At 40.9% G+C, this 24,597-nt stretch overlaps 1 protein-coding gene across 1 annotated transcript in view; it reads right to left on the bottom strand.

Moving 5' to 3' along the window:
* Positions 1-6,741: 6,741 nt before the first annotated feature.
* LOC310874827 (H(+)/Cl(-) exchange transporter 4-like) overlaps positions 6,742-24,597 on the bottom strand; it is a gene marked incomplete at both ends in the record, with an annotated part of 41,888 nt that continues 24,032 nt past the window's right edge. The window contains 5 exons of the mRNA XM_083787694.1: positions 6,742-6,776; positions 7,276-7,433; positions 8,955-9,173; positions 9,709-9,828; positions 9,919-10,055. Coding sequence (XP_083643820.1) covers positions 6,742-6,776; positions 7,276-7,433; positions 8,955-9,173; positions 9,709-9,828; positions 9,919-10,055 — 669 coding nt within the window. The remainder of the gene's footprint in view (positions 6,777-7,275; positions 7,434-8,954; positions 9,174-9,708; positions 9,829-9,918; positions 10,056-24,597) is intronic.

Raw genomic sequence — 24,597 nt, 5'->3', positions numbered from 1 at the left:
CATCGGCTGTTTTCGACGACTGCGCAGCCGCAGTGCCGAGTCACAGAAGACTAGCTAGCCAGCTAGCCGCTAGCTGAGCAGCTAGCTAGTAGCTGTGTCTCTTCATGACGTAAAAAAGACACTTTATTTGTTGTAAAACTTGCTTTATTTGAATCGACAGTTTATGTTAAATAATCTTCTATTTTTTAGAACAACAATAAAACACTTAAACACGTATTAATACCCATGAAGATAGATAAATTGACTAAACACAGACTTGACGGACTGACTGTAAAACACTGTTGTACGGAAGAAGTATAGTTCTACATCTGTCAGTAAAATTCCACCACCAGATGGCGTTAATACCCACTTTTCCATGCATTCTGCAACACACGCAGCTCAAAGCACTGGTTCCATATTTACGGCTCTATAGCAGTGATTCTCAACCAGTTTCATTTCAAGGACCCCCGGTTTTACATGCGTTAGTCTACGGACCCCCATTTAATGGCATTTATATCTCTGAGACCCCCATTTACATTGTAATATCAATGTTCATTTAACTCTGAGAGTGTACAAATGGAACCAAATGGACCTGTCTGATTGATTGTTTGACATTGACATATTGCAGAATTACAGTAGCCTACATTTCAAGCACAACTCAAAACAAAACTGTTAACTGTGGACGACACCATAAAGCAGTGGTTCCCAAACCTTTTCATGTCAAGGACCCCCAAATAAACACCAGTAGAATTCATAGTTTTATAATTATTATCGTTATAAACTTCATAGTTAGGCTATATAATTAGTATCGTTATAAACACCAGCAGCTAGAATGCATAGTTGTGTATTCTGCATGTGTCCGTGGTCACCACAAGGCGGCAAATATTTTGCGTGTATGTTCTAAATGTTACAGTCATTGTTGTGGCGAAGCAACGTGTGTGTGTGTGTGTGTGTGTGTGTGTGTGTGTGTGTGTGTGTGTGTGCGTGTGTCCAAATGGACCCATATTGTATTGATCAAAGTTTGCCCGTTATCTCTTATAGAGGGTATGCACATGCATAAAGTGAATGGCAAATCGAGTGGAAGACTGAGTGACAAAGTTAATTTAATGTTGTTTAAAGTAATTTAATGCAATCAAATAGGACTTTTCTGTTTGGATGTATGGGCTGTCAAGGCCAGAAAGTAGTTTTTTGCCACTCAGTGGGGCAGTGGGCATTCCTGTATAACTTACAGTTATGATGATGATGATGTCACGTGCATACCCTCTATTATCTTATTGGTCCTTGAGCTTTATCACATTCTACACATTTTATCTAGATTTACATACATAGCATCCATCTAGATGTAGATCTGTTATCTCTCTTATTAGTCCGGGAGCATTATATCACATATCTAGATGTCTCATCATACATTATCTGTTATCTCCCCTATTAGTTTTATCTATATATAATATTAAACACATGCAAAATAACTGACTAACTAAAAATAACGAATTAACGAAAACAAATAACTATAAACCAACTAATTAAAAATATTATTCATTATTTATTTATACATTTAATAATATTATTTCACGCTTTCCATCGGTACATTTATGAACCGTGGTATGACGGTGTAGAAAATAGCAGATCTACAAGCCCACAAGGCGTCGCGGATGCAACGCATTGGGGGGTTTGTAGATCTGCTATTTGTTGAACAAAATGGACCCTGACCCACCCACCCCCTTTTCCCCCTCACTATAGACTAGAGTATGTTTTTTCCTTTTTACCTCCTCTAAATGTTATGATGAATTGAACATGGTGGACCCTCATGTAAAAAGTGTAGGGACCGCGGCCGCGTCAATGCGCTTGTCGTTGACTTCTCCGCGTGTACAGGAAAAAGCAAAAAAACGCAGTTCTCATTGAAAATGAAGTATAGGCGCCTTAAATCACTGCTCGTTTGAAAACACCTTTAGACGCATTAAGGGCCCTTAATGCTATGTATGATTATGGAACATCTTTCATTATACACTCTATATTATTATTACAACAATATTAGACCTAAACATGGTCAGGGTAGATTTCTCATCAATACAATACGATAAATATTGCACAACGTGAGCAAAAAGTACAATCCTGGGTCGAGACCAATTCTATGCAGAATTACAACTCAATACGACACATTTTATGTTCAACCTTTTCTTTGAAATTTAAACACCGGAACTAATACAAAAATAAAACACCAGTACATTCACAGTCAAATACTTGAACTCTGAAGAGTGTAGTAATGGAACCAAATGAACCCTGATGGGTCCAATTTTGGTTAAATTAACACCAACAAAGAGTGGACAGATGTTCACTCACACTTCACTTTTCATTACACACTTTGGACTTAAGGTTGGCCCATTCTGGGCGGGAACCCCTTTTGGTGTTTTAAGCATCATGTTACACTTTAGCTATTGAAAAATAGCAGATCTACAAGCTCATAGGCACTCGGTGCTTGTAGATCTGCTATTTTTGGAGAAAAAAATTATCGAGAAAATGTGGTGCAAATCTTTGAATATATATCCTTTCAGAGCTAATGTTTTTAACTCATATCTTTGATTCTGGGGGGGGGTTCAGATGTTCAGATGGGGGGTTGGTTGGTGGCCGACAACATATCCTATAGATTCTATAGCAATCATTACTATCATTGCAATGTAAAGCTTTACACTTTTTGGTTTACAATAAATACTTTTGTTTCGTCCAAAAATCCATCTCTTAAATCTGTGGTTCCCAAAGTGGGGTCCGGGGACCCCCAGGGGTCCTTGGGGGAGTTCCAGGGGGTCCCCAGCTAAATGATAGTTAGGAACCAAATGGAACCCTTATGGGTCTGTAACTCTGAGAGTGTAACACATGGAACTAAATGGTACTCTCTAATTGTGCAAAGCAACTCGACACATCATCAAATTTGTACACTCTCAGAGTTAAATTAACATTGATTTTACAATATAAATTGGGGGTCCCAGAGAGAGGGGTCCGTAGACTAATGCATGTCAAACTGGGGGTCCTTGACATTAAACGGGTTGCGAATAAAATCTCTTATGGGGTCTCTGGCATATCTTTTAAATAATCTTCTCTTATGGGGGTCCCTGGCATATCTTTTCAAATGGGGGTCCACGGGAAAGAATTGTGTCAATTTGAGGACATGAATAAGTTTGGGAACCACTGTTTTATACATATATTATGAAGTACAGATTGTGCTTAAAGCAGTGCCATTGTAGCGCTGAACTGTATACGGCAACATAGAAAGGTGAAATAGTTTGACTCAACACAGTGATTGGCATAATATGCATTATGTATATAATAATATATGGTATACATTATATAATTATAATATAATATGTGACCAGATTTGACTGAGAGCCTGCTGCCATCGCGCAAACTCCAGCTTTTCACCAATGGAGAAAAGCTTATTTAAAAAAAAAAAAGTTAATAGCACAGGCAGACTCTTCACATACTAGAGTATGTCTGAAATAAGTGTCAGAGCTGAAATAGACATGTAAATATGAAAGGGCGCGCCTCCGCGTCTTGGCCGACGTCTCCACGTACTGGACGCCCCATTCGGCGGCTCGGCTCGTCACCTCGTCGGCCGACACCTGGCGCCGATCCTCCAGGTCCGACTTGTTCCCCACGAGCAGGAGAGGAATTCCCTCCTCCTCCCCCTTCACACGCAGGATCTGCTCCCTGAGACGCACGCACGCACACACACACACACACACACACACACACACACACACACACACACACACACACACACACACACACACACACACACACACACACACACACACACACACACACACACACACTTAACATCTTTATTTGTATTCACATTTTACAAGAAACTTCTTCAACACAAACAGTAGTGGATGCGCAAACTTGAGAAAACTCTATAACAAGTGCTTCAGATACAGATCACGGGTACAGAAAGCATCGCCTTCTCCATATATGGCGACTGCCAAATATTGCAGACACTGAACAGAATTTTGCCGATGCCTGATCAGCTCTCGGCTTGGGCATGCCTGCAATCTGCAGGCCCCTCACGACTGATTTGTGGACATTACCGAGGCTTCCAAATATGAACACAAGTAGTTTACATCTGTAGCCAAGCTGCATAATAGCATCCTTAAGACGCTGGTACTTAAGCACCTTGGTAAGGAATGCCTCTTCCATACTGTGGTCAAATGTACATGCCACTTCCAAAATGGTCACTTCTCTACTGTCCTCATCAACAACAACAATATCTGGTGTATTAGCTGTGACATCTGAAAAAGCATCATTTTCATTATTGTGCATGAACATGGCAGTTGAGACACGTGAGTGCTTATACATTTTGGCAGATGATGAAACATATGAACTTATGTCCTTAGCTAATAGGTCAACAATTCTGTCGTGCCGAGCAATGTACATCCCCTTATATACATAGCAGCCATTAAGAATATGTGACAGTGTTTCTGTAAGTGGAGTGTGGTCATGGTGCAGACAATGAGAAGGAAACGTGTTAGGGTACCACAGAGAGAGATTGAGTCTGGTTGGAAGGACCTGTAATCTGGCTTTGACTGTAAAGGTGACTATGTCCTCATCGACTGCATAATTCTTGAATATTGTATGAGATACGGTGTGGTCTGCATCGGGAAGGCAAGCTAGCTTCCCCTGTAGTTTTAAACCAGTCCAGTGTTGTTTTTGCTGTTGTAGCATTATAAGGTACCTCCGTGCATTGACTGGTGATACATGGTGTTCCGTATCAATTACAGTATACAGTACTCCTTACTGAGATCGAACAGCTGGTAATAATGTCCTCAGAAACTGCTACAGATTGAGAGTCAGGTCGAACCCAGCACAGAGATACTCCAGTTCTCACACAGAGGTCATTGAGGTCAGGCCAATCTGACGACACCCCAAACCCAGTAGCATGTGAGTCCATTTTAAGGTTGGGCCCCAGGAAACTTGGCTCGCCCTCTGCTGCCAGGACGGCACTTTACGCCGTTTCATATCTAGAAACAGAGAAGATCTAGAAAGTTCCCTGACAGTCGTGTCATCACTGTTTAGCATGTTTATCAAGTGAGCCAGCCTTGTGGCGTTATATATCCACTCCACGTTCGGCACGCCAAACCCAACGTCCTGTTTGGACTGGAAAATAATGTCTCTGGTGGTGTGGGTGTTGAGCCCGAACCACTTCCTCACAGAGTGAACTACACTGTCATTTAGATCACTAAGTGTTTTACATGCCAGATGAACGTTGGAGAAGAGGTGTTGTACTCTAGTCAGGGCGACCTGCCTGATAGCCTCCAACTTCATCAGCAGTGGTAGTGGTGAAGCGTCAATCAGGTTCAGCCTAGCTGTAAACTCAGATGTAATGTACTCAACCTGTTCTTTCCATTCCCCTGCAATATTAAATCTATGCCCTAGGTAGTTGTATGACTCATGTAGGTCATACACACGTATGGGCTGTGAGTTGATGGTGAACTCAGGGGTTTTGTCAGCCTTAGACTTATACCAGCGGTTGCCACCACTAGGCCTCTGGTAGAGAACAGCACACTTAGTGTGTTTTACCTCCAGACCGGACCAGTCCAGAAATCTATCTGTTCTAGCGAGCATGTTTTTAATAACACTCTCTTCCCGAGAGGCTAACTGTACGTCGTCCTCATAACCCTGGATGGGGTTTGGGGACAGCACATTGGGTGGGGCACAGTCACACAACCACTTAATCCACCCATTGATGGCAAGAACAAAGTTAATGGCACTCCATGGGCAGCCTGTTGTAATGCCTACTTGGAGAGGTTTTGGTCTGTCAGCTGTTTCCCACAGATGACTTGTATGAATGATGTTTCATACACATCCCTAATAATGTCAATAAATACCCCAGGTAGATGTATTGATTCTAAGGTGACAAGATGCCATTGGGTACATCCCCACTGGTCTTTGGAAGCGGGCTCGGGCGGGGAAAAATAGTGCGTGGCCCTAGTGCACTGGATGAACGAGTATTTAGAGCCCTTTGGATTGGGAAGCACTCCGGCGCGGCGCTGTGACGTCATATACCCAGAAATACGCACTGCTCAGTGTCTACACTCCCAATTGGGATTCACCTATTGTCTGTCAGCCAGGGAAGCACACGAGACAGGATACATTTCATGAACACTTTATAGATGGTGGGGAGGAGGGAAATGTCTCTCCATGTAGATGGATCATCAGGTACATTGTCTTTTTCTGGGATACAGTGAATCATGGCTCCTTTCCAGGATTCGGGCACTCTCTTATTGTCCAGGCAGACATTAAAGATGGATGTTAATTTCTCACATGACTGTGCAGTCTTAAGACTTTCATAGGTTACCCCATCTATGCCACTAGCCCTGTCATTTGGTAGGCTGTGCAAAACAGACCCTACTTCATCAGGTGTAAAGTGGGAGGTGATGGGAAAGGCAGCGGGCCGTACTGGTTGTAGGCTATTTTCCCACGGTGGTAATGGGAGTGGATCACTGATCATTGTCTGGCTGCGACATTTATTTTCATAGTGGTTTTTAACCATCGTGGCGTCACTGGGGCAGGGAGGCGGGTCGGGGTACTCGCTGTCATTTAGAATGATCTGAATCGCTTTCGATCGTCTGTGCTGCCACAAGAAGGAAAGTTTGTTCCTACTCACACGTTTGTGGCGCACCCGGGTTGTACTGGAGCTGAGCTGGGGCTGAATTATGTCACGTACGTAACACAATTGCCCCTCGATCCATTCCGCAGCGGTAGATTGACTCAGAGCCTCTGGGAGGGGGCGGCTGAGAGGAAACCTTTTCAGGATCCGCATCACACACGCATCACACACGCATCACACACGCATCACTCACACACACACACACACACACACACACACACACACACACACACACAGTCAGTCAGTTTGTGGGAGGGGAGATAAAAACGGAATAGTAAAGGAGACGAGGCTGGCAGACATACAGCTTCATTCACTGTGGCTGGGCAGATACAATGTATCCACTCAAAGCACAGAAACATCAACGGACAGTGAAAAGGTTAATAATGTAGTAGTAGTAGGTGAGAACATTAGATTGGATGAGGCCAAACCAGCCTCAAATAGGAAGGTCACGCTAATGAGACTAGGTGGGTGGTGTGGGGCGGCGCTAGAACATGACACAGAACTAATATATTTTATGATGAATGACGGCACCGCTCACAGGGTCTGGTCACTAGATGTCCAAAGGGCCAAAGGAAAACTAGATGTCCAAAAGAGATAATCAGATGAGTGGAGGAGGGCGGTTGGTGGTGTCCTACCTGTGACGTTGATAGGGACAATGTCTGTGGGCACGTTCTTGGCCACCTGCCTCATCTTCTCCTCCGGGGTGGGCAGGGGGGGCGGGGCCTTTTTCCACGCCGCCTGTCCGTCAGGCACGTCCACGCCGTCCTCCTCCTCGTCGTCCCCGCGGGGGGGTCTGGGGCCTCATGGAGAGCAGGGACGACGAAGCCGTGGACTGCATGGGGGGAGAGAGAGACAGAGAGAGGAGGTTAAAATGAGAGAGCCTGATTTAACCTTGTTGATCAACTGTCTTTGAGATTGGGCTTCAGGCTACACACCTGAGCCTCTGAGGAGAGGACAGGTTTGTGTGTGTGTGTGTGTGTGTGTGTGTGTGTGTGTGTGTGTGTGTGTGTGTGTGTGTGTGTGTGTGTGTGAGTGAGCGAGCGTTGCACATCTGTGGCTGCTCTCTGTTTACTACTAATCTTCTTCAGAGCAGTTGAGCGCACCCAGAGACACACACTCATGGGTTATTATGTATCCAAAGGCTGTGACCTTTAGAAGCCGGGGGTGCAGTAAACATGTTCATGGTCAATCACACCCGAATGGTTGCATGTGCGCACGACACACGCGCGCACACGCACACGCGCGCTCACACACACACACACACACACACACACCCCCCCCATGCAGGCGAGGAGGGGATCTGAATAGATTGTTGCTACAACGTGAATCCTTTTGGATTTACACTTTAAATACAATGTCCCCAAAGGGAATGAACGAGGACTTCCCCATCAGCCATTTTTTTAAATAATGTCTTTATCGTATGCTGTATATATTTGAATTGTTGCCTAAGTAATAATACCTGATTATGTGAATCACGGTCTTAGATTCTATAATAATCATGATGTCTGTCACATTTTACAATTTAGGCATTTAGCAGACTCTCTTAACCCATTCTGACCCGAGATCAGATTCATACGAGGTTTCCGCCGGACAAACACTGGGTCTGATTAACCCATTCTGACCTGAGATCAGATTCTAGAAATGTCAGTCGCTCTTCGCTGGTCGACATTTCTCGTTTTAAAAAGATCATTTTTTTAGTGGTCTCGTAAAATATTCTAATTCATTGAGATGAATGATGATGATTTTATTTTCATGAGCTGTACTCTGTAGCTCATCAAGATTAAAACATTTTTTTTTTAAATACTTCACTTTATGAGTTGAGAATAATGGAATGGAAGTTTCACTTTTTTAATTATATTACAGGTGAAAATGAACTTTTACAAAATATTCTAATTCATTGAGATGGAGCTGTAGAAACAGTTTAGAAGCCTTTTTTCTTTTTAAATGGGCTTAGTTATTTAACCCTAATTTAACCGCAGGAACCCCTTTTGGTGTTTTAAATATTATTATTGTAAATATGTTATTATTTAGCTATTGAAAAATAGCAGATCTACAAGCTCATAGCACGCCACCGAGTGGCGCGCTATGAACTTTCAAAAATAGTGAAGAGGATTTAGAATATTTGTTTTTAATTTTGAGGTCTAATTCTGAGGCCTAAATGGGGTTTAAGAGACGGTATACCTTCATGCCGAACGTGAATAATAATAATAATATAATAATATTTATTATTAATATACCTTCATGCCGAACGTGAATAATAATAATAATAATAATATAATAATAATAATATTATTAATATACCTTCATGCCGAACGTGAAGATGGTGATGACGATCTTGAAGACCAGCGCCAGCGCCAGCTGCCAGAGGGCGCTGTAGACCCCGGAGCCCGCGGGCCTGTCGGGGATGTCGTCCACGGGCCGCGACATGTTGGGGTTGTTGACGTAGTCGCACAGCTCCGACGTGCTGCGCCGCGTGTACGGGTTAGGGAACGCCACCAGGGCCGTGATGCAAGTCACCTCCAGAACCGGGTACCTGGGGGAGGGAACAGGGTTTAGTGTCACCTCCAGAACCACCTCCAGAACCACCTCCAGAACCGGGTACCTGGTGGTTGCGGACCAAATACATATAACAAAGATTTGAGGCACAGTTTCACGACTTTAAAAAAATAGCTTGTAGATCTGCTATTTTTCAACAGTTAAAGTATAACATAATGCTTGGAACACCAAAAGGGGTTCCTGTTTTGAACAGGTTAACGGTGGTTACCTGCCCAGCTGGGTGGTCTTAGAGGTGGTCTTAGAGGTGGGTTTAGAGGTGGTCTTAGAGGTGGTCTTAGAGGCGGTCTTAGAGGTGGTCTTAGAGGTGGGTTTAGAGGTGGTCTTAGAGGCGGTCTTAGAGGTTCCTACCTGCCCAGCTGGGTGGTCTTAGAGGTGGTCTTAGAGGCGGTCTTAGAGGCGGTCTTAGAGGTGGTCTTAGAGGTGGTCTTAGAGGCGGTCTTAGAGGCGGTCTTAGAGGTGGGTTTAGAGGTGGTCTTAGAGGTGGTCTTAGAGGTGGTCTTAGAGGTTCCTACCTGCCCAGCTGGGTGGTCTTGCGCCGTCGGCACCAGGCGATGTTGGCCCGGATGAAGAGGGTCCCCCACAGCCCGCCGAACACGCCCAGCAGGATGAACGGAACCAGCTCTGCCATGTACCTGTTTATATTGGACAGAACCATGTAACCATGTAAAGTCAATGTTAATTTAACTCTGAGAGGGTACAAATGGAACCGTTATTATTCCTACCAGGGCGTGTGGTACTCCACGTAGAACAGCACCAGACGGCTGTTCCCGAACGGGTTGATGGAGCGCAGGGTGAACGCCGCCACCAGGGCGGCGAAGAAGGACCGCCACAACGTCTTCAGAGGGAAGTAGTAGCTCACCTGAGGAGGAAAAGACAGGGTTTAATAATAATCTTTATTTAAGGATATTCATCTTCACAGTTTGACTCCATAAAACGCTTTACCCACATTTTAATCAAATATTCTACGCTGGCGAGATTGTTTTATTACCTTTGCAGCATACGCGGAAATAATTTGTGCTTTAGATCCGTGAAAACGTGGCCGTCAAACTGTTAAGAGGATGGACAACTACTAAGTAAGTAGTCCCACTGTTGATATGCTCTGTGTGGCCCTCAGGTTAATATCGGAGTTTAATTACTTCAGTCTAAATTAGTAGCTTAATGAATAGTATAAAATTGTTATTGACCTTTTTTATGTCCGATGTATGTATATTTAGTTCATAGAGTAACTATAATTGAAGGCATTTGAAATTAAATTAAAATGTAACTTTTCAGGATTCCAAAAATAGCTGATCTACAAGCTTGTAGATCTGCTATTTTTGCTATGAAAGTAATATGCAATGTGGCCCTCCGGAGTGAGTGTGGAACTATAGTGGCCCTCTGGAGTGAGCGTGGAACTATAGAGGCCGTGATGTGACATTTTTCACAATCCTTATTGCTCTCTTTTGTAATATGACCAATGTTTTAAGTTACTTTTATAGGTATTACCCCAGATCTCCACACAATAATTAAGATATGGTAAAACCTGGAATAATACGGAATGTACAATGCCCCTTGATTTAGAATTAGTTTTGATTTCCCCAGTATAGAGACAATTCTTGCCATCTTAGCTCGTACATATGAAATATGGGGTTTCCAGCTGAATTTGTGGTCTAGTATCACTCCAAGAAATGTTATTTGATAGACTCTTTCTATATTTACAGTGAGTGTGGAGTGAGTGTGGAACTATAGTGGCCCTCTGGAGTGAGTGTGGAACTATAGTGGTCCTCTGGAGTGAGCGTGGAACTATAGTGGCCCTCTGGAGTGAGTGTGGAACTATAGTGGCCCTCTGGAGTGAGTGTGGAACTATAGTGGTCCTCTGGAGTGAGCGTGGAACTATAGTGGCCCTCTGGAGTGAGTGTGGAACTATAGTGGCCCTCTGGAGTGAGTGTGGAACTATAGTGGCCCCCTGGAGTGAGTGTGGAACTATAGTGGCCCTCTGGAGTGTGCGTGGAACTATAGTGGCCCTCTGGAGTGAGTGTGGAACTATAGTGGCCCCCTGGAGTGAGTGTGGAACTATAGTGGCCCTCTGGAGTGAGCGTGGAACTATAGTGGCCCTCTGGAGTGAGTGTGGAACTATAGTGGCCCTCTGGAGTGAGCGTGGAACTATAGTGGTCCTCTGGAGTGAGTGTGGAACTATAGTGGCCCTCTGGAGTGAGCGTGGAACTATAGTGGCCCTCTGGAGTGAGCGTGGAACTATAGTGGCCCTCTGGAGTGAGTGTGGAACTATAGTGGCCCTCTGGAGTGAGTGTGCACGCTATAGTGGCCCTCTGGAGTGAGTGTGGAACTATAGTGGCCCTCTGGAGTGAGTGTGGAACTATAGTGGTCCTCTGGAGTGAGTGTGGAACTATAGTGGCCCTCTGGAGTGAGCGTGGAACTATAGTGGCCCTCTGGAGTGAGTGTGGAACTATAGTGACCCTCTGGAGTGAGTGTGGAATTTTGATAATGGGTAGATCGCTCACCGTTTAACTGCTCGAGCGAGGGAACCACGACGCAGTGGAACGAGGATCATCGTAAAGTCGTGTCGCTCGCCACCGCCACACAGAGAGAACGGGAGTGTGTGTGTGTGTGTGTGATAAAGCTAATCATTGAATGATTACAATTACAATTTACAATTTAGGCATTTAGCAGACGCTCTTAATCCAGAGCGACTTACATTTAAGCAAGAACAAAGCATGGGAATACATCACATAAAAAGCATTTATCATGAAACATGCGTAAGCTAAGAAAGTAACAGTGGAATATTTATATAGTGAAACTATACATACACTATACATATAAACTATACATCTTTACTACTATGCTATATATGTGTACTATGGCGTGCTATGACTACATACAATACAATTACAGTGCTGTCTACATAACATGCTATAAGTCTGTATCAAATGCTATATAATCCAACAGAAATGCTATCTAAGGGTTTAGGGTAAGTGCTAAGGGCCATGATGGAGTCTGAAAAGGTGGGTTTTCAGGCTACGGCGGAAGATTGGGAGTGATGCTGCAGTTCTGACTGCAATGGGAAGTGCATTCCACAGTTTTGGAGCCAGAAGGGAGAAGAGTTTGGGACGTGTGGAGCGTTGTCCCGGCGTTTTTAGTGAGGGTACTTCCAGCTTCCCTGCGTTGGCTGATCTGAGTGCGCGGGAGGGTTTGTAGGGTTCAATCATACTTGTAAGATATGGGGGAGCCATACCTTTGGTTGCTTTGAATGCCAGCATCAGAGTTTTGTATTCTGTGCGGGCAGCGACCGGGAGCCAGTGGAGGGAGCGGAGCAGGGGGGAGACATGTGAGAATTTTGGCTGGTTGAAGACCAAGCGAGCTGCTGCATTTTGGATCAGCTGGAGAGGCTTAAGTGCACATGCTGGTAGGCCAGTAAGGAGGGAGTTACAGTAGTCGAGTTTTGATAAGACTGTTGTCTGGATTAGGAGCTGGGCTGATTCCTGGGTGAGGAACGGTCTAATTCGTCGTATGTTATAGAGTGTGAACCTACAGGATCGAGTGACAGCTGTGATGTGAGGTTTGAACGAGAGCTGACTGTCCAGGACAACACCAAGATTCCTGGCTGTTGGGACAGACGTTACCAGGGCGTTGTCTACGGAAATAGTTAGCTCCCGCATAGGGCAGGACTTAGCTGGGAAGAAGAGAAGCTCAGTCTTGTCTGGGTTCAGCTTGAGATGGTTGGAGGACATCCACTGTGAGATGTCAGCCAGGCATGCAGTGATGCGCTCTTCCACCTGAGTGGTAGAGGGGGGGAAGGATAGGAACAGTTGTGTGTCATCGGCGTAGCAGTGATAGGATATATTGTGGGCAGAGATGATAGTGCCAAGGGATTTAGTGTACAGTGAGAAAAGGAGGGGACCAAGTACAGATCCCTGTGGGACCCCAGTTTGGAGGGTTCGGGGGGATGATAACAGACCTTTCCAGGAAACCTGGTAGGTCCGGTCGGTGAGGTAGGAGGAGAACCACTTTAGTGCCGTTCCACCGATGCCTAGCTCCGCTAGGGTGTCTAGGAGCAGCTGGTGGTTCACTGTGTCAAATGCTGCTGATAGGTCTAGGAGAATCAGTACTGCAGAGTGGGAAGCAGCTTGGGCAGCATGTAGTGCTTCTGTGACTGCCAGCAGGGCAGTTTCTGTGGAGTGGGCCTTCTTGAATCCGGACTGGTTGGGATCCAGCAGGTTGTTCTGTGAGAGATGGAGAGAGAGCTGTTTGGAGACGACACGTTCAATGGTTTTAGAGATAAATGAAAGGAGTGATACCGGTCTGTAGTTCTTGACATCTGAAGGGTCAAGGGTTGGTTTTTTGAGGAGTGGTGTTACTCTGGCTGACTTGAGGGCAGATGGGACGCAGCCTGAGGTTACTGAGGTGTTGATGATGGAGGTGATGAAGGGGAGCAGATCAGGTGCGATGGTTTGGAAGATTGGAGACGGGACAGGGTCAAGAGGGCAGGTGGTGGGTCTAGAGGATGTCACTAGTTGTAGAACCTCGTCTGGGGAAAGAGGAGAGAAGGAGGACATGCATGGTATGTTGGGGTTAGTGTTGGTTGAGTCGGATGCTACTTTATGTGGGAGGGGAGGAAAGGAGCTGCTGATATCATCAACCTTCTTCTCGAAGTAGTTGACAAAAACATCAGCAGTGAGGGATGAAGGTTGAGTGGGGGGAGGGGGTTTAAGGAGGGAGGTGAAAGTGGAGAAGAGCTTCCTTGGGTTAGAGGTACAGGATTGGATCTTGGTGTGGTAGAAAGAGGTTTTAGCAGTGGTTAGTGAGTGGGCAAAGGCAGAGAGGAGTGAGTGAAAGTGTGAAAGGTCATCTTGTAGCTTCGTCTTGTGCCACTTTCTTTCGGCTGCCCTTAGAGGTGTTCGTTCAGATCTGAGAGTTTCAGATAGCCAGGGAGCCGGTGGACATGAGCGAGCTGGCCTGGATGAGAGCGGGCAGTGTTGGTCGAATGCAGATGAGATAGAGGAGAGAAAGGATGAGGTTGCAGTGTCAGGTGAGAGGGAGAGGAAGGACTCCAGGGAGGGTAGAGAGGAGAGAATAGAGGATGAGAGGGAGGAGGGGTTTAGGGACTTGAGATTGCATCGGGAGGTGACGTTCGGAGGGTTAATAGGTTTAGGCGGGAGGGTGGAGAGAGAGAGGGAGAAGGTTATGAAGTGGTGGTCAGACCTAGTTGAGGGGGTAACAGAGAGTGTGGAGGGAGAGCAGGCTCTGGAGAACACAAGGTCCAAAACCTCTATCTACAGAATGCAACATGCTAGAAACAAAAAAAAAATTTCTGGATAAAGAGGAAATGCTCCTCGTTCAATTGGTATATTCCGTGAGATGTTCACATCATTAGAAAAATATGATATGGGTATATAAATGTGACTGGTCAAAAACGAGAGTCTGAACAGTGGTAGACTGAAAAGTGATAGACTCATTCAAATGGCCACATCTTGAAAACTAAACATGATAGAGATTCTATCTCTGTTCCTGGTGAAAGTAGAGCGTTACAGCTTTCATTTGATATATGGTATGTCTCTGTCACTATGATAGAAAATACGTTATGGGCAAAATAGAAGTGTTCTTCAAAAAAAAGAAATGACTCCAAAATCATTTTTACAGAGGCATGTTTGGGGTGAAACTGAGCAAGGTATAAAACTGCCTCTATCTAATGAATGCAACATGCTAGAAACAAAAAAAAAAATTCTGGATAAAGAGGAAATGCTCCTCGTTCAATTGGTATATTCCGTGAGATGTTCACATCATTAGAAAAATATGATATGGGTATATAAATGTGACTGGTCAAAAACGAGAGTCTGAACAGTGGTAGACTGAAAAGTGATAGACTCATTCAAATGGCCACATCTTGAAAACTAAAGATGATAGAGATTCTATCTCTGTTCCTGGTGAAAGTAGAGCGTTACAGCTTTCATTTGATATATGGTATGTCTCTGTCACTATGATAGAAAATACGTTATGGGCAAAATAGAAGTGTTCTTCAAAAAAAAGAAAATGACTCCAAAATCATTTTTACAGAGGCATGTTTGGGGTGAAACTGAGCAAGGTATAAAACTGCCTCTATCTACAGAATGCAACATGCTAGAAACATAATTTTTTTTTCTGGATAAAGAGGAAATGCTCCTCGTTCAATTGGTATATTCCGTGAGATGTTCACATCATTAGAAAAATATGATATGGGTATATAAATGTGACTGGTCAAAAACGAGAGTCTGAACAGTGGTAGACTGAAAAGTGATAGACTCATTCAAATGGCCACATCTTGAAAACTAAAGATGATAGAGATTCTATCTCTGTTCCTGGTGAAAGTAGAGCGTTACAGCTTTCATTTGATATATGGTATGTCTCTGTCACTATGATAGAAAATACGTTATGGGCAAAATAGAAGTGTTCTTCAAAAAAAAGAAAATGACTCCAAAATCATTTTTACAGAGGCATGTTTGGGGTGAAACTGAGCAAGGTATAAAACTGCCTCTATCTACAGAATGCAACATGCTAGAAACATAATTTTTTTTTCTGGATAAAGAGGAAATGCTCCTCGTTCAATTGGTATATTCCGTGAGATGTTCACATCATTAGAAAAATATGATATGGGTATATAAATGTGACTGGTCAAAAACGAGAGTCTGAACAGTGGTAGACTGAAAAGTGATAGACTCATTCAAATGGCCACATCTTGAAAACTAAACATGATAGAGATTCTATCTCTGTTCCTGGTGAAAGTAGAGCGTTACAGCTTTCATTTGATATATGGTATGTCTCTGTCACTATGATAGAAAATACGTTATGGGCAAAATAGAAGTGTTCTTCAAAAAAAAGAAAATGACTCCAAAATCATTTTTACAGAGGCATGTTTGGGGTGAAACTGAGCAAGGTATAAAACTGCCTCTATCTACAGAATGCAACATGCTAGAAACAAAAAAAAAATTTCTGGATAAAGAGGAAATGCTCCTCGTTCAATTGGTATATTCCGTGAGATGTTCACATCATTAGAAAAATATGATATGGGTATATAAATGTGACTGGTCAAAAACGAGAGTCTGAACAGTGGTAGACTGAAAAGTGATAGACTCATTCAAATGGCCACATCTTGAAAACTAAAGATGATAGAGATTCTATCTCTGTTCCTGGTGAAAGTAGAGCGTTACAGCTTTCATTTGATATATGGTATGTCTCTGTCACTATGATAGAAAATACGTTATGGGCAAAATAGAAGTGTTCTTCAAAAAAAAGAAAATGACTCCAAAATCATTTTTACAGAGGCATGTTTGGGGTGAAACTGAGCAAGGTATAAAACTGCCTCTATCTACAGAATGCAACATGCTAGAAACATAATTTTTTTTCTGGATAAAGAGGAAATGCTCCTCGTTCAATTGGTATATTCCGTGAGATGTTCACATCATTAGAAAAATATGATATGGGTATATAAATGTGACTGGTCAAAAACGAGAGTCTGAACAGTGGTAGACTGAAAAGTGATAGACTCATTCAAATGGCCACATCTTGAAAACTAAACATGATAGAGATTCTATCTCTGTTCCTGGTGAAAGTAGAGCGTTACAGCTTTCATTTGATATATGGTATGTCTCTGTCACTATGATAGAAAATACGTTATGGGCAAAATAGAAGTGTTCTTCAAAAAAAATAAAATGACTCCAAAATCATTTTTACAGAGGCATGTTTGGGGTGAAACTGAGCAAGGTATAAAACTGCCTCTATCTACAGAATGCAACATGCTAGAAACATATTTTTTTTTTCTGGATAAAGAGGAAATGCTCCTCGTTCAATTGGTATATTCCGTGAGATGTTCACATCATTAGAAAAATATGATATGGGTATATAAATGTGACTGGTCAAAAACGAGAGTCTGAACAGTGGTAGACTGAAAAGTGATAGACTCATTCAAATGGCCACATCTTGAAAACTAAAGATGATAGAGATTCTATCTCTGTTCCTGGTGAAAGTAGAGCGTTACAGCTTTCATTTGATATATGGTATGTCTCTGTCACTATGATAGAAAATACGTTATGGGCAAAATAGAAGTGTTCTTCAAAAAAAAGAAAATGACTCCAAAATCATTTTTACAGAGGCATGTTTGGGGTGAAACTGAGCAAGGTATAAAACTGCCTCTATCTACAGAATGCAACATGCTAGAAACATATTTTTTTTTTCTGGATAAAGAGGAAATGCTCCTCGTTCAATTGGTATATTCCGTGAGATGTTCACATCATTAGAAAAATATGATATGGGTATATAAATGTGACTGGTCAAAAACGAGAGTCTGAACAGTGGTAGACTGAAAAGTGATAGACTCATTCAAATGGCCACATCTTGAAAACTAAAGATGATAGAGATTCTATCTCTGTTCCTGGTGAAAGTAGAGCGTTACAGCTTTCATTTGATATATGGTATGTCTCTGTCACTATGATAGAAAATACGTTATGGGCAAAATAGAAGTGTTCTTCAAAAAAAAGAAAATGACTCCAAAATCATTTTTACAGAGGCATGTTTGGGGTGAAACTGAGCAAGGTATAAAACTGCCTCTATCTACAGAATGCAACATGCTAGAAACATAATTTTTTTTTCTGGATAAAGAGGAAATGCTCCTCGTTCAATTGGTATATTCCGTGAGATGTTCACATCATTAGAAAAATATGATATGGGTATATAAATGTGACTGGTCAAAAACGAGAGTCTGAACAGTGGTAGACTGAAAAGTGATAGACTCATTCAAATGGCCACATCTTGAAAACTAAAGATGATAGAGATTCTATCTCTGTTCCTGGTGAAAGTAGAGCGTTACAGCTTTCATTTGATATATGGTATGTCTCTGTCACTATGATAGAAAATACGTTATGGGCAAAATAGAAGTGTTCTTCAAAAAAAAAAAAATGACTCCAAAATCATTTTTACAGAGGCATGTTTGGGGTGAAACTGAGCAAGGTATAAAACTGCCTCTATCTACAGAATGCAACATGCTAGAAACATATTTTTTTTTTCTGGATAAAGAGGAAATGCTCCTCGTTCAATTGGTATATTCCGTGAGATGTTCACATCATTAGAAAAATATGATATGGGTATATAAATGTGACTGGTCAAAAACGAGAGTCTGAACAGTGGTAGACTGAAAAGTGATAGACTCATTCAAATGGCCACATCTTGAAAACTAAAGATGATAGAGATTCTATCTCTGTTCCTGGTGAAAGTAGAGCGTTACAGCTTTCATTTGATATATGGTATGTCTCTGTCACTATGATAGAAAATACGTTATGGGCAAAATAGAAGTGTTCTTCAAAAAAAAGAAAATGACTCCAAAATCATTTTTACAGAGGCATGTTTGGGGTGAAACTGAGCAAGGTATAAAACTGCCTCTATCTACAGAATGCAACATGCTAGAAACATAATTTTTTTTTCTGGATAAAGAGGAAATGCTCCTCGTTCAATTGGTATATTCCGTGAGATGTTCACATCATTAGAAAAATATGATATGGGTATATAAATGTGACTGGTCAAAAACGAGAGTCTGAACAGTGGTAGACTGAAAAGTGATACTCATTCAAATGGCCACATCTTGAAAACTAAAGATGATAGAGATTCTATCTCTGTTCCTGGTGAAAGTAGAGCGTTACAGCTTTCATTTGATATATGGTATGTCTCTGTCACTATGATAGAAAATACGTTATGGGCAAAATAGAAGTGTTCTTCAAAAAAAATAAAATGACTCAAATCATTTTTACAGAGGCATGTTTGGGGTGAAACTGAGCAAGGTATAAAACTGCCTCTATCTACAGAATGCAACATGCTAGAAACATATTTTTTTTTTCTGGATAAAGAGGAAATGCTCCTCGTTCAATTGGTATATTCCGTGAGATGTTCACATCATTAGAAAAATATGATATGGGTATATAAATGTGACTGGTCAAAAACGAGAGTCTGAACAGTGGTAGACTGAAAAGTGATAGACTCATTCAAATGGCCACATCTTGAAAACTAAAGATGATAGAGATTCTATCTCTGTTCCTGGTGAAAGTAGAGCGTTACAGCTTTCATTTGATATATGGTATGTCTCTGTCACTATGATAGAAAATACGTTATGGGCAAAATAGAAGTGTTCTTCAAAAAAAAGAAAATGACTCCAAAATCATTTTTACAGAGGCATGTTTGGGGTGAAACTGAGCAAGGTATAAAACTGCCTCTATCTACAGAATGCAACATGCTAGAAACATATATTTTTTTTCTGGATAAAGAGGAAATGCTCCTCGTTCAATTGGTATATTCCGTGAGATGTTCACATCATTAGAAAAATATGATATGGGTATATAAATGTGACTGGTCAAAAACGAGAGTCTGAACAGTGGTAGACTGAAAAGTGATAGACTCATTCAAATGGCCACATCTTGAAAACTAAAGATGATAGAGATTCTATCTCTGTTCCTGGTGAAAGTAGAGCGTTACAGCTTTCATTTGATATATGGTATGTCTCTGTCACTATGATAGAAAATACGTTATGGGCAAAATAGAAGTGTTCTTCAAAAAAAAGAAAATGACTCCAAAATCATTTTTACAGAGGCATGTTTGGGGTGAAACTGAGCAAGGTATAAAACTGCCTCTATCTACAGAATGCAACATGCTAGAAACATAATTTTTTTTTCTGGATAAAGAGGAAATGCTCCTCGTTCAATTGGTATATTCCGTGAGATGTTCACATCATTAGAAAAATATGATATGGGTATATAAATGTGACTGGTCAAAAACGAGAGTCTGAACAGTGGTAGACTGAAAAGTGATAGACTCATTCAAATGGCCACATCTTGAAAACTAAAGATGATAGAGATTCTATCTCTGTTCCTGGTGAAAGTAGAGCGTTACAGCTTTCATTTGATATATGGTATGTCTCTGTCACTATGATAGAAAATACGTTATGGGCAAAATAGAAGTGTTCTTCAAAAAAAAGAAAATGACTCCAAAATCATTTTTACAGAGGCATGTTTGGGGTGAAACTGAGCAAGGTATAAAACTGCCTCTAGCTACAGAATGCAACATGCTAGAAACAAAAAAAAAATTTCTGGATAAAGAGGAAATGCTCCTCGTTCAATTGGTATATTCCGTGAGATGTTCACATCATTAGAAAAATATGATATGGGTATATAAATGTGACTGGTCAAAAACGAGAGTCTGAACAGTGGTAGACTGAAAAGTGATAGACTCATTCAAATGGCCACATCTTGAAAACTAAAGATGATAGAGATTCTATCTCTGTTCCTGGTGAAAGTAGAGCGTTACAGCTTTCATTTGATATATGGTATGTCTCTGTCACTATGATAGAAAATACGTTATGGGCAAAATAGAAGTGTTCTTCAAAAAAAAGAAAATGACTCCAAAATCATTTTTACAGAGGCATGTTTGGGGTGAAACTGAGCAAGGTATAAAACTGCCTCTATCTACAGAATGCAACATGCTAGAAACATAATTTTTTTTCTGGATAAAGAGGAAATGCTCCTCGTTCAATTGGTATATTCCGTGAGATGTTCACATCATTAGAAAAATATGATATGGGTATATAAATGTGACTGGTCAAAAACGAGAGTCTGAACAGTGGTAGACTGAAAAGTGATAGACTCATTCAAATGGCCACATCTTGAAAACTAAAGATGATAGAGATTCTATCTCTGTTCCTGGTGAAAGTAGAGCGTTACAGCTTTCATTTGATATATGGTATGTCTCTGTCACTATGATAGAAAATACGTTATGGGCAAAATAGAAGTGTTCTTCAAAAAAAAGAAAATGACTCCAAAATCATTTTTACAGAGGCATGTTTGGGGTGAAACTGAGCAAGGTATAAAACTGCCTCTATCTACAGAATGCAACATGCTAGAAACATAATTTTTTTTCTGGATAAAGAGGAAATGCTCCTCGTTCAATTGGTATATTCCGTGAGATGTTCACATCATTAGAAAAATATGATATGGGTATATAAATGTGACTGGTCAAAAACGAGAGTCTGAACAGTGGTAGACTGAAAAGTGATAGACTCATTCAAATGGCCACATCTTGAAAACTAAACATGATAGAGATTCTATCTCTGTTCCTGGTGAAAGTAGAGCGTTACAGCTTTCATTTGATATATGGTATGTCTCTGTCACTATGATAGAAAATACGTTATGGGCAAAATAGAAGTGTTCTTCAAAAAAAAATAAAATGACTCCAAAATCATTTTTACAGAGGCATGTTTGGGGTGAAACTGAGCAAGGTATAAAACTGCCTCTATCTACAGAATGCAACATGCTAGAAACATATTTTTTTTTTCTGGATAAAGAGGAAATGCTCCTCGTTCAATTGGTATATTCCGTGAGATGTTCACATCATTAGAAAAATATGATATGGGTATATAAATGTGACTGGTCAAAAACGAGAGTCTGAACAGTGGTAGACTGAAAAGTGATAGACTCATTCAAATGGCCACATCTTGAAAACTAAAGATGATAGAGATTCTATCTCTGTTCCTGGTGAAAGTAGAGCGTTACAGCTTTCATTTGATATATGGTATGTCTCTGTCACTATGATAGAAAATACGTTATGGGCAAAATAGAAGTGTTCTTCAAAAAAAAGAAAATGACTCCAAAATCATTTTTACAGAGGCATGTTTGGGGTGAAACTGAGCAAGGTATAAAACTGCCTCTATCTACAGAATGCAACATGCTAGAAACATATTTTTTTTTTCTGGATAAAGAGGAAATGCTCCTCGTTCAATTGGTATATTCCGTGAGATGTTCACATCATTAGAAAAATATGATATGGGTATATAAATGTGACTGGTCAAAAACGAGAGTCTGAACAGTGGTAGACTGAAAAGTGATAGACTCATTCAAATGGCCACATCTTGAAAACTAAAGATGATAGAGATTCTATCTCTGTTCCTGGTGAAAGTAGAGCGTTACAGCTTTCATTTGATATATGGTATGTCTCTGTCACTATGATAGAAAATACGTTATGGGCAAAATAGAAGTGTTCTTCAAAAAAAAGAAAATGACTCCAAAATCATTTTTACAGAGGCATGTTTGGGGTGAAACTGAGCAAGGTATAAAACTGCCTCTATCTACAGAATGCAACATGCTAGAAACATAATTTTTTTTTCTGGATAAAGAGGAAATGCTCCTCGTTCAATTGGTATATTCCGTGAGATGTTCACATCATTAGAAAAATATGATATGGGTATATAAATGTGACTGGTCAAAAACGAGAGTCTGAACAGTGGTAGACTGAAAAGTGATAGACTCATTCAAATGGCCACATCTTGAAAACTAAAGATGATAGAGATTCTATCTCTGTTCCTGGTGAAAGTAGAGCGTTACAGCTTTCATTTGATATATGGTATGTCTCTGTCACTATGATAGAAAATACGTTATGGGCAAAATAGAAGTGTTCTTCAAAAAAAAAAAAATGACTCCAAAATCATTTTTACAGAGGCATGTTTGGGGTGAAACTGAGCAAGGTATAAAACTGCCTCTATCTACAGAATGCAACATGCTAGAAACATATTTTTTTTTTCTGGATAAAGAGGAAATGCTCCTCGTTCAATTGGTATATTCCGTGAGATGTTCACATCATTAGAAAAATATGATATGGGTATATAAATGTGACTGGTCAAAAACGAGAGTCTGAACAGTGGTAGACTGAAAAGTGATAGACTCATTCAAATGGCCACATCTTGAAAACTAAAGATGATAGAGATTCTATCTCTGTTCCTGGTGAAAGTAGAGCGTTACAGCTTTCATTTGATATATGGTATGTCTCTGTCACTATGATAGAAAATACGTTATGGGCAAAATAGAAGTGTTCTTCAAAAAAAAGAAAATGACTCCAAAATCATTTTTACAGAGGCATGTTTGGGGTGAAACTGAGCAAGGTATAAAACTGCCTCTATCTACAGAATGCAACATGCTAGAAACATAATTTTTTTTTCTGGATAAAGAGGAAATGCTCCTCGTTCAATTGGTATATTCCGTGAGATGTTCACATCATTAGAAAAATATGATATGGGTATATAAATGTGACTGGTCAAAAACGAGAGTCTGAACAGTGGTAGACTGAAAAGTGATACTCATTCAAATGGCCACATCTTGAAAACTAAAGATGATAGAGATTCTATCTCTGTTCCTGGTGAAAGTAGAGCGTTACAGCTTTCATTTGATATATGGTATGTCTCTGTCACTATGATAGAAAATACGTTATGGGCAAAATAGAAGTGTTCTTCAAAAAAAATAAAATGACTCAAATCATTTTTACAGAGGCATGTTTGGGGTGAAACTGAGCAAGGTATAAAACTGCCTCTATCTACAGAATGCAACATGCTAGAAACATATTTTTTTTTTCTGGATAAAGAGGAAATGCTCCTCGTTCAATTGGTATATTCCGTGAGATGTTCACATCATTAGAAAAATATGATATGGGTATATAAATGTGACTGGTCAAAAACGAGAGTCTGAACAGTGGTAGACTGAAAAGTGATAGACTCATTCAAATGGCCACATCTTGAAAACTAAAGATGATAGAGATTCTATCTCTGTTCCTGGTGAAAGTAGAGCGTTACAGCTTTCATTTGATATATGGTATGTCTCTGTCACTATGATAGAAAATACGTTATGGGCAAAATAGAAGTGTTCTTCAAAAAAAAGAAAATGACTCCAAAATCATTTTTACAGAGGCATGTTTGGGGTGAAACTGAGCAAGGTATAAAACTGCCTCTATCTACAGAATGCAACATGCTAGAAACATATATTTTTTTTCTGGATAAAGAGGAAATGCTCCTCGTTCAATTGGTATATTCCGTGAGATGTTCACATCATTAGAAAAATATGATATGGGTATATAAATGTGACTGGTCAAAAACGAGAGTCTGAACAGTGGTAGACTGAAAAGTGATAGACTCATTCAAATGGCCACATCTTGAAAACTAAAGATGATAGAGATTCTATCTCTGTTCCTGGTGAAAGTAGAGCGTTACAGCTTTCATTTGATATATGGTATGTCTCTGTCACTATGATAGAAAATACGTTATGGGCAAAATAGAAGTGTTCTTCAAAAAAAAGAAAATGACTCCAAAATCATTTTTACAGAGGCATGTTTGGGGTGAAACTGAGCAAGGTATAAAACTGCCTCTATCTACAGAATGCAACATGCTAGAAACATAATTTTTTTTTCTGGATAAAGAGGAAATGCTCCTCGTTCAATTGGTATATTCCGTGAGATGTTCACATCATTAGAAAAATATGATATGGGTATATAAATGTGACTGGTCAAAAACGAGAGTCTGAACAGTGGTAGACTGAAAAGTGATAGACTCATTCAAATGGCCACATCTTGAAAACTAA

The sequence above is a fragment of the Protomyctophum parallelum genome (genome assembly GCF_964188405.1).
Source record: "Protomyctophum parallelum genome assembly, chromosome: 17".
Taxonomy (NCBI): domain Eukaryota; kingdom Metazoa; phylum Chordata; class Actinopteri; order Myctophiformes; family Myctophidae; genus Protomyctophum; species Protomyctophum parallelum.
The sequence above is the reverse complement of the archived record's forward strand: the minus strand, read 5'-3'. Positions and strand labels throughout refer to the sequence as shown.